At 45.3% G+C, this 10,553-nt stretch overlaps 1 protein-coding gene across 1 annotated transcript; it reads right to left on the reverse strand.

The window, feature by feature from the left end:
• Nucleotides 1-462: 462 nt before the first annotated feature.
• LOC128068854 (pregnancy-associated glycoprotein 1-like) lies at nt 463-10,091 on the reverse strand. The gene is made up of 9 exons (XM_052662092.1): nt 9,991-10,091; nt 8,782-8,932; nt 7,684-7,801; nt 7,466-7,584; nt 6,087-6,280; nt 5,065-5,181; nt 2,476-2,617; nt 2,293-2,391; nt 463-606 (listed from the first exon to the last, which is right to left on the reverse strand). Exons 1-9 carry the CDS (start codon nt 10,089-10,091, stop codon nt 463-465), a joined length of 1,185 nt encoding a protein of 394 aa, XP_052518052.1.
• Nucleotides 10,092-10,553: the final 462 nt, after the last annotated feature.

The following is a 10,553-nucleotide window of genomic DNA, read 5'->3' on the forward strand; positions in this document are numbered from 1 at the left end:
AAACTCTAGGGAGGTAGCTTGAACTCCCTCACTAGGTGTAGAAGCCTTAAGGAAAAATGTTGCCAGGCTAAGACCATCAAACCAGACAGAAGGGAAATAGCGAGGGTGAAAGAGAATTGATGACTTCTGATTTCTTGGGTCCAGTCACTGAGACCTTTGTATTTGCTCTGATTCTTGTATCCTGGATTCCCAGAATCATTTCAATTAGTCTCCCCTTTCCTTGAAGCCAGTTGGAGTGGGGCTCCTCTCAATTTTGATTCAGATTTGGCTCTAGATCCTTCACATCCAGACACAAACAGAGGCAACATTTGTTTCAGCACCATTAAGAGTGAAACTTTATTCTTTACTGAGCATAGGGTATACAGACCACCAAATACAGTTCACCAGCATCCTGGGCAGGACTGCCCTAGTGTGAGTGAGTGTTAGGAGAGGCCTTACTGATTCCTGAAGCACTCCAAGCAATTACACTGCCGGTGCCAGGCCAATCCTGTCATTTCCTCGATCAAAGACCGAGAAATACACCCTCAGAAAGACGTCACCGAGTAACCAGCTCTCTGTAGATCCCCTTTTCTCTTTAAAGGCAGTATAGCAGTAGCCTCTAGAATCCTGGGGAAGTCAGAGACACACACCAGTCAGCATGAGTCCTTACCGGTGACTCCCCCCAATATCCATACCTAGCAAAATTATTTGTTTTATTTCCCTCTTTTAGTAAGTATCAAGGGGTTTTCTCAGCAGCAGGGTGTATGACAGTTCATCCAAAACCAAAAAGGGCCAAGACGTGAGGTTGTTATGAGGAAGGGTGTGGTGAGTGAAGGACTGGGAGTGGGGAAACAGAGGAACGAAAAACAACAAAGTCCTATTGTAGAATGTCAGGTATATATTCAATATTCAGTGATAAACCACATGAAAAAGAATAAGAAAAAAAAATATTTTATGTGTATACTGAGTCACATTGTTGTTCAGTAGAACTTAATGCAACACTGAAGATTATCCACACTTCAAAATAATTATTTAGAAAAGAACAAATGTGTCCATAGTTCCCCTCACTCCCTGTTTCTTCCTTCTGACTCCTGCTCCTTGTTTACTCTGCAGAGAATGCTGATTCTCCTCCTGAATCCCCACAATCCATACTTTATTAAAAAACTTTGTTTTGTATTGGAGTATAGCTGACTAACAATATTCTGAGTCTCAGGTGGACAGTAGAGGGACTCAACCATGTGTATCCGGGTATCCTGGTCCCAAAGACACCCCTCCCATCCAGGCTGTCATATAACTGAGTGGAGTTCCTTCTGCTACAAAGTACCTCGATGTTGGTTATCCATTTTAAATAGAGCAGTGCCCACAACATGTTCTTGAACACTTAACTCAGAAACTCTGAGAAGCCTCCTTTGGCCCACACTCACCCTCTTTGGCCACTCCAGGCTTGTGTGGGTAATGTACTCTGGTTCCCCATCCCCACTGGTCAGTCTGTAGCCCTCATCAGCCCTAGTAAGTCCCCAGTGCCTTAGTGCAGACCATCTTGAGATGACATTTGCATAGAATCCAGTGCACTTTTGCCTAGAACCAAGCAACCCTCAAAATGGCTCAATGAGTTTGTCATTTTAGAATTCCTGAAATTCCCTCTCTTCCTCAAAGCCTTCTTTGAGTCCATCAGCCTGCTATGAACTCTCGCAGGGAGCTGACAGGAAGCCTCCACCCTGTGCTGGGGCTGAGCAGTCACTATGCACCCTTTATACACATTATTATCCAACCTCCCGACAGAGAGGTTGGCTATCCCAATTGACAAAGGAGGCACCTGTCCAGAGCAAGGGGAAGATGCAGGCGAGGACTAGGCTGACCATGTAATTTATCATCCAGACCAGAAAAATCTTGAGAAGGGAAGGCAGACTGTTAACTTATGCTGGGACATCACACTGGGACTGTCCCCAGCCATTCTCTTTGTAACATGGCCTATTTCAGGGACTGCTAGAGCTGAATTTCATATTCATGCACCTGAGGGTTCAGATTGAATTGAAGCTCTTTGGGGACTGAGGACGTTAGTATTCCCCTCTCCCTGACTCCCACTATTCCATATGGTGTGGCCTCTCCACACTTTTCCAGGAAGATCGCTGTCCCACACAGCCCTTTTCTCTCAAGTGATTGGATTTGTGGGAGGCACAGGCCCAGCCAAAGGGCTCAGCAGCATCTGCAATGGTGTGACATGGCCTCCAGAGGGCGCCCTCCTCCCAGCAGCAGCCCGAGGGTTCCTGTCAATTCCAGTTTGAGAACCAACCGTCAGTATTTTCCCCTCACCTTGAGGATGTAAGCTTGAGCTGGCACTGGGTAGTTGATGCCTTTGATGGTGAAGATAATAGAGGGCAGGGTATTGACCACAGAACACGAAACGTAGTGCTGTTAGAGAGAGAAAGTGAGAGGTTGAGTATGGTGATCCTTGTGTGTGGAGACTGGGAGTGACCCTGGGGCAAAACCCTTCACCTTGGAACCCCGAAGCTTGGCGCCAATCAGCTTCTGTATTTTATTGACTAGTCTTCCTGGGCCTTGGATAAGTGTTGTCCCAGTGTCCACAAGGGCCAAGCAGCCATCAGAACAAGCAATAACCTCTCTTTTCATGATGATGCTGAGAGACAATGGAAGAAAGAGAGCATCAAGGTCACTCTGAGTTTCCCCAGAGTTGCCCCCTTCCCGACTGTCTCCTAAACAGCCCCTCGTATCTTTCCCTCTTTTCCTCTGCTCTCGACATAACACTTTCCTGACATCCTCAAATGTAGTAGTTGAATACACCAGGATCTTTTGTACCTTGACACAAGCTGGTCTTCCTTCCTAGAAGACTCCACTCCCCTTTGACTAGCAAATTTCTTCTCATCTTCCAGATTCCCACTTAATTGTATTGTTTTCGGGAAGTCTTTCCCCTGGTGTTTATCAATCTCCTGTCTTGGTCACTCTCTGTAGACCCTTCCTCATGACTGCTGCTGCTGCTGCTGCTGCTAATTCACTTCAGTCATGTCCGACTCTGTGTGACCTCATAGAGAGCAGCCCACCAGGCTCTGCCGTCCCTGGGATGTTCCAGGCAAAGTACTTTAGTGGGTTGCCATTGCCTTCTCCTCCTCAAGTCTAGCATGTACCAAAGTCACAATTCACTATCTGGGCGAGTCACTTCGTGTACATCTGCCTTCTTAGATGTTAGGGAGAGTTTTATTCTTCTTATTGAGAGGGTAACAGGCAGGAAGGCCAGGGGTCTCCAAACGGAGGAAGTAGCCTGCAAGTGTCAGGCAATTTTATCTCTCTTAAGGGGCAGGAGGAAACAAACTAGCGATATTTTTTTTTCCTTCTCTATACAAATTTAAAAGGAGTTTTCTCTTAAAATACTGTGTTGCCATAATGACACCCGGTTTCACCTGAAGTTAACTATTCTCAAACCTAGAGATAACCAATGCATTTTCTTATGGAAAAGTTTATCTTAAGCTGTGCTAATGTACCATACATTTACCCCAAACTCTGTCTTCAAGTTGGTTCTGCCTTTTGGCTCAGAACCTACTTGACAAGCCAGCATGTTATACTCAGATATTGCTCCTGTAATCTATGTAAATGAAACTATTTGTATGGTGATCTGCCCTTCTTCAAGATTCAAGTTAATCATTTTATGGTCCAGGATGAACCATTTGGTGCCAAGATTATCCCAAAATGCATCTTATGGGTGAGGGGCCTGGTGCCATTCTGAGTTTTAAGACATTCCTTTCTTTCATTAACAGAATGCTAGTGACTATGTAACATCCAGGTGAAGACTAGCAGCGGGGCTCTCTTTCTGCCCCCTTCTGATGCCTATGTCAGAAGCTTTCTCTATCTATTTTATACTTTAATAAAACTTTATTACACAAATGCTCTGAGTGATCAATCCTTGTCTATGGCCCCAGATTGAATTCTTCTTCAGGGCCAAGAATTCCGGCGTCTTTGCATGATTCAAAAACAACCTTTCATTGCCTCCCAAAAGTGCCTGACACACAGTGGATGCCGAATGCTTATCTGTTCAATGAGGGAATGAAGACTGAGAAAACAATAAGAAACCTCAAAAGAGCTGTATCTGGTGGGGAACAAATAACGGGTTGCACACAGAGTGAAGATGGAGATTTGCAGGGGCAGCAGATTCCTACAGTATGGGGAGAAAGGGACTCCTCTGGGAGAGGGTGTCTCCCAGCACTGCTACTACAACCAGCTCAGACCCTGAAACCTTGGCCAGGAAATAAATGACTAGCCCACAGAAAATCCAAAGAAAGGTAAGATTTTACATGAGGGTATCACACAGAATCCTATCAATTATGCCTCTTGTCCTCAGGTCACTCCTGGATCCCACCTTCCTGATTCTCTGTAATAGCGCCTGTTACACTGTGTGCCCAAAACTTGGTGTGTCTTTTTTTCAGTTGCTTTCTCGTCTTAAGACTGCAGGCAACCTCTCTCCACTGCTGGATAGCTGTTCCCTAAGAAGACCAGTTTTCCCCATTTTCTCAGGACTGTCCTTGTTTTTAAAATGACCTTTATCTGTACTTAGAACTTCCTATATTGGTAGCCCTGGACAGTTGGTCATCTTATCGTAACTCTGTTCAGGCTGGTGAAATTCTCCCTGATCCTCTGTTCACCACACTGTAGAGTCTTCTAACCACGCTCCCCACCTCAAAGGGCAGTGGGTGCAGCCGTCTCCCAGCTGCGCAGACCTCTCTGGACCCTTTTAGGACCCTGGTCAGAGCCTTCCTCAGAAGGCCTGGGCATTATGACCCCATAAGTTGTTTGTGTATCTATGTGCTTGTGTCTTTGTTTGTATGTGTGTTTGTATGTGTCTCTGTGAGTGCTTGTGTGTCTCTGAGTAGCTATGCATACTTTCATATGTATCTGTGTAGGTTTATATGTGTCTGCTTGTACGTTTCCAAGTGTCTGTGTGTCTGTCTGTGTCGTTGTGGGTGGAGTATATGTCTGTGTGACTGTGTGTCTGAGAATGCATTTGTGTATGTCTGCCTGTGTCCATGTACATTAGCGGGAGCACCACTTGGGCTGACCCTCAGAGGAGAGGCTTACCGGTCCATGTGTACACTCCAGTCGCCTGCTTGGATCAATGGTACCCAGTTGAGCTCTCCCTTGTAGTAGCGGTGGTCCACCCCACCAAACATCACCACACTGCCCTCCTGCTTGTCTCTGTAGAGAGAAGTGAGGATGGGATCCTTAGAGGACAGCAACAACAGCACTGTCTGAGAGTTGTGCTTGTCCACCCATCAAGGCCCTAATGAGGTCCCCATGTACAGATGCAGAAATAGTGTCCAGGAGAGATAGAGATCCAGACTGAGGTCTGTTACTGTCTCATGAGCGGCACAGAGGAGGTTAGAAGCCGAATCACTTGTCTGAGCTCCACCAACTATGTCTTCTGAAGAAGCCCTGGACCTCCAGCGACCTGAGTGCTCAGACACCCTCAGAGGATTTGGTGCTGAAGTATTTGGCTTTCCCCGTGTCCACATTGTCATTTTTCAAGAAAATCAAGGCCTGGGAGTTCTAAGGGTATGGGTTCAGGTCACCCAGAGTTGGCTCTACTGGCCTGTGACCTCCAATGTCCAAAGGGCCCCACACTCAGAAGGGACCCCACCTCTGCTCTCCCTGTATTGAAATGCCTAATATTTCTTGAACAAGGCGTCCCACACTTTTGTGTCACACACTTTCATTTCTCGCTGGCTGATCCAGGGCTCCCAGTGAAGTGCCAATGAGGAAGGAAAGATGTCCACCATCCTTCTCCTTCCTTACTTATGAAATTCATAAGCAAATTGTATTGCTTTTTCCTCCAGCTTGTTTCCTGTTGCCTTCCATTATCCTCCCTCATAACTCACCCAGCTACACCAAGTTACTGGTCTTTAGCCCAGGAGTAGGGTTGTGTTCCAAAATAATTTTATATATAAAAGCCAGTGCTAAAGCCAGGTAGGGCCCTGGGGCCATAGTTATCCTTGGTTATATTACTCTCAGGATACTTCTTTTTAAAGTATTCCATAATTCTTGTGCAACTGAAAGCATCTTACACCTAACTTGGAAAAAGAAATTGTCCATCTCAGACTTACTTGCTCAAGTAGAAGGCAAAAACAGGCTCAGAAATGGCACCTTCATTCTTCAGCTTGTCAAAGATGGGGATGGCCCCTGAGCGGGATAGGTTGGGGTAGTTCAAGCCCAAGACGCCATCAAATCTCCAGCGCCCCAACCCGTATTCTGCCACGCTTAGACCGAACGGCTGGTCAGTACTTACAAGGTCCCCAATCTGTGGGAGAGAAGAGTGTTCCCACTTACAGATACATAAAGTGGGGCTAGGACTGGGCTGGGGTGCATTGCCATTAGATCCTTAGAGAAGAACTGAGGCTGGGCTCTGTCTTTGGTTGCCCACAGATGGTTAGAGCAAGGTGGAAGGGGAACTTGGGTTCCATTTGAGAGAGGCTGTGAATTTTAAAACATCTGCCCCTCTGAAAAACACCACTTGAGTGAGTCAAATTTGTCTTGTGGTTTCTGTACAGGTGGGGTAACCAAGAGTAAGGCCAGGTCCCATTGGTGCCACCTTATGGACAACACAATCGAGAGCAAGATAGCCTTCTCTTTGGCATCATTACAGGACCTAATTACAGGAATGTACTGAATTCTCTTTAACTACTGTGGATTCTACATCTGTCCAGGACGACAGAAGCCAAAAACACAATCTTGCTTGCAGGGTTCTATGAAATTACTGCCTGGGGAATTCATTTTTGGGGATGTACGTATATTTCTGTGAGTGTGTATGAGAGAGAAAGAAAGAGAGGGGAACTACTCAAGTATTTTGGGAGCGACAAGCCATAGGTTTATTAGACTCTCAAGGGTCCTCTTGAGTGAGAACTCATTTATCAGGCTCCTTGAATTCTCAGGCCTCCAGTTTCCCACTCTGGACACCTGAAGCCCTTGACTGGCCCCAGGGTCCGCAGATCAGTTTTATCCTGTCCCCAAACACCCCACAGCAACTTCAGTCCTGAAAAGTCAGCCTAACTCCACCATTTACCGCATGTGTGCTCCCTTGCTGTCTGGACCTCAGTTTCCTTATATGTCTCATGAGCTAATCAGACTAACTGCTGTGCGGAGTTGTTGCAAAATTAAACCTGTTGTCAGCGGAAAGCGGCGGGAACAGTCTGTTAATATAAATGTGGGTTCTTTTATCCCTTTTCGCTCCCAGCTAAATGAACCTTGAACTGCTCATGGGCATAAAAGCTACAAGTCCACACCGCAAGCCACTCTCTGGGTTAGCTAATTTGTTTGCTCATGTGTCACCATGGGCACTGCCACCCCAGAGACATAATCCTGTGGATAAGATGGCCAATATCTATTGGAGTTAGACTAGGAAGTGTCCTGCCAGATGGTCCTGCATGTTTTGCAAGCAGTGGTCACCTCATATCCAGTCTTAACTCAGCATTTTTTACACTGTTACCCGAACTGTGTCACGAGCAACAACTCCTTTCATTCTCCCAGATTCATAGGCGATCCTGAAGGTCTTATTGGTAGGCCGGAAGGTGGAAGACTGAAGATGTCTGAACATAATCTTTGTAGCTGCAGATACAAGAGATGAGTGTCATCAGGTGCCAAGGGTGGAAAACAAGGCGGCAGGGCAAGTGAAGGATGGTCCAGGTATGGGGTTTCTCTACTCACAACAGGCTGGACTGGTGCAAAAGTCAGAGGGCACCCACAAATCAGATGAGCCTGTGTCAAAGACAACCTGGAATTCCTGAGGGGGTGTTCCAATGGTGATGTTACCCATGTAGACCAACTACAGGGAGAAGGAGGGAGGGGGTTAGTGCAGATCTGGCTACCCTCTATTCCCACACTGATGCCTCCCTCTGGGTGTCACATATCTCTTGAGACCACTTTCTAACCACCGTGCAGCTCACAGACTTTGGTCACAGAGGTATCTGCATTTGATATATTATTTTCCTGTGCTACATTGTATGCAGAATATTGACTCTATGACCAAGCATTGAAGTGGTATCTCCTGCATGGGAAGCCCAGAGGCATAACCAGTGGGCCTCCGGGACCGCTGGACACTCAGGGAAGTCCTGGTTCCTTCATCTGAGATGCTCTGTAGTCTCTCTTCAAACCAATCCTTGGCACCCCCTTTTCCAGGAGATCCTTCTTGATCAACCCTCACCACTCCCTCTATACTCAGACCACATCCAATCAACACCACACAGGTGACCCTTTCATTTGACATGTATTTACTCTTTGCCTATCTCTCAGGCTGGCATGGGCATTTTTGAAGACAAAATAAGCCTTTTTCTAATCTAAAAACTGTAAGCACTGTGTTAGATTCTTATGACCATACACATAATACAGGTTCAGTAACTTTTTCCTGCTGTCGTTCTTACATCTGTGGAAACTGAATTCCTCTACCTGGGGATTCACAATTGCTTTGCAGTTGGTTCTGAAGTTTGATCAGTGATGGTTCACTCTTCAACTGTAACTGAGGTGCTCACTTAGTTCAGAAGGAACAATCACCCTCAAACTAATGACACATGTTTGACACAGAAATGGATATTTACCTGCCACCTGGTAGTTGCCAGGTCCAGTCACAAAGACCAACAGTTGAGGATGAGAGTGCCTTCTCCTCTGGTTGGGGTCCCTGTTTTCCAGTGTCTCGGCCTCCTGCAGGAACCCCAACCCCAACATCCCACTTGGCACCTCCAGATGAGCCCCATGCTAAACTAGAGTACCAGGGGGCGCTGTGGAGCACCATCCTTCCAAAATACTCACATTTCTGATGTTTCTCAGTGGGTGAATAGTTAGATTTGAGCCACGAAAAGAAATCTGGGACAGTCTGTAAGCATGCTCCTTCAGGAAATTGTTCAGCATGTTTTTTCCACTGAGGGTTTTTCTCATGGTCTTCACTCTCCTTAGAGGTATTCTTTCACCGAGCATTTGACAAGAAAACAAACAAGATGCCACAATTAGCTGTCAGTGTTAAGGTATAACTGTCATTGTAATGGCCCTGTGTGTTTTCTAATCATTTTTATGAGGCACATTATTATCAGAATTTTATGCATATACTATGGCCAAGACATATATTTGTATACAGGTTCTTTTCTGCAATATTGGGTAAGCCATATGACCAGGTGGTGTCTCAGTGTCCCCTTCGGCAAATTGGTGGAATGTAACAGTACAAACCCTTCAAATAGAATATCTTGGGGATAAGTGAAGTGATCGATATAAGGTACCTGATAAATAGGAAGTGTCAACAATGACAGCCATTAGCATTGCTGTTGCCATCCCACTCATTCCTTCTCAAAGGACTTCAAGGAAGGAAGACTCTTATTCTCTTTTACAAGGGAGAAATTTGAAATGCAAGAGGTTTCTGAGTTGGCTGTGGTAACACTGCTTGTTAGATATAAGACAGTGTATCTTTCTCCAAATTGAAAGAGAAGAGAGAGTTGAGAGAAGAGTCCAAGATATCGGGAACAAGTAAGGGAAATTCAGAGGCTTGAGAAGGAAGGAAGAGTCAAATGAAAAATTAAAAGCAAATAATACAAAGAGAAATCCATTCCCAGTGACTTCCAAAGAGATGGAGAGATAAATGACAGTGATACAGAGATGCAGACATGGGCATATACACACTGAAATAGACAGGGCAAAAAGAGGACATGTTGAACAAAATGTAGAAAAGTGCTATTCCACAGGACCACATCAACATCTGCATAGACTGTGTACTGAACAGTAGGAAGGAGTTGTATTTTCAACAGGTCATGACATGACTGGACCCCAAGATCTGTGCAACCCAAATCTATACCAAGATCTTGGAATCCACAGTTCCTATAGCAAGTTACTTAACAATAAGTCAGAGTTGAACTTTAAGACTCTTACCATAATATTCCTTTCCCTTCTAAACCTGATGGTTGGAAGAATAATCAGATGAAAAGAAAAAATCCGAGAAAGGAATATAATGTAACATACAGTCTCCATACTTACTTGACTATGCACTCTGAGAAGGCCACCAGCCCGAGGAGCACAAGCCACTTCATGATTCTTTCCCAGCTCCAAGTACTCAGGGAAGTTTGGGTTCTTAGCATGTAGTGGTGACCAGGAGCCCCTAGTTATATATGCTCTGACCTACTCTAGTTTTCCCCTTCAGGCCACTAAAAGATCTGAAAAAAATACAAAGGTCTCAATAAAAACTTTACCTTTATCAGTGTCCTTGATGAATGGACTTTGAAGCTTTTCAGAATACAGATAATTGAACTGTAATCTCTTCCTTGAATCTTGGCTGGAAAATCAAACTGATCTACATGGATATCTAAGAAGACGGAAAACCTTGCCTTCTTGGAGAAAAAAACTGCTAACATCATGAAAATGGATATTTGGGGCCATGCTCGACAGGTGTGGTTTCATGTCATCTCCCTAGCCACTTCGTGAGATATGCATTGCTGTCTTCGTTGGAGAGGAGATTGCTAGGATATGAGATGTCAAATAGCAAAGTGAAGACGTCAGGGACAGCCCAGGGATATACAACTGGCTTTAGGTAGTGGGTCTAA

The sequence above is a fragment of the Budorcas taxicolor genome, chromosome 25 (assembly GCF_023091745.1).
Source record: "Budorcas taxicolor isolate Tak-1 chromosome 25, Takin1.1, whole genome shotgun sequence".
NCBI lineage: Eukaryota > Metazoa > Chordata > Mammalia > Artiodactyla > Bovidae > Budorcas > Budorcas taxicolor.

Coding starts and splice junctions, on each gene's coding strand:
- LOC128068854 (XM_052662092.1), bottom strand. CDS start 10,091: ATGCTAAGAACCCAAACTTCCCTGAGTACTTGGAGCTGGGAAAGAATC. Junction 7,802..8,781: donor CACTGAGAAACATCAGAAAT/GTGAGTATTTTG, acceptor TTCTCCCTGTAG/TTGGTCTACATGGGTAACAT. Junction 5,182..6,086: donor TTTGCCTTCTACTTGAGCAA/GTAAGTCTGAGA, acceptor TTCTCTCTACAG/AGACAAGCAGGAGGGCAGTG.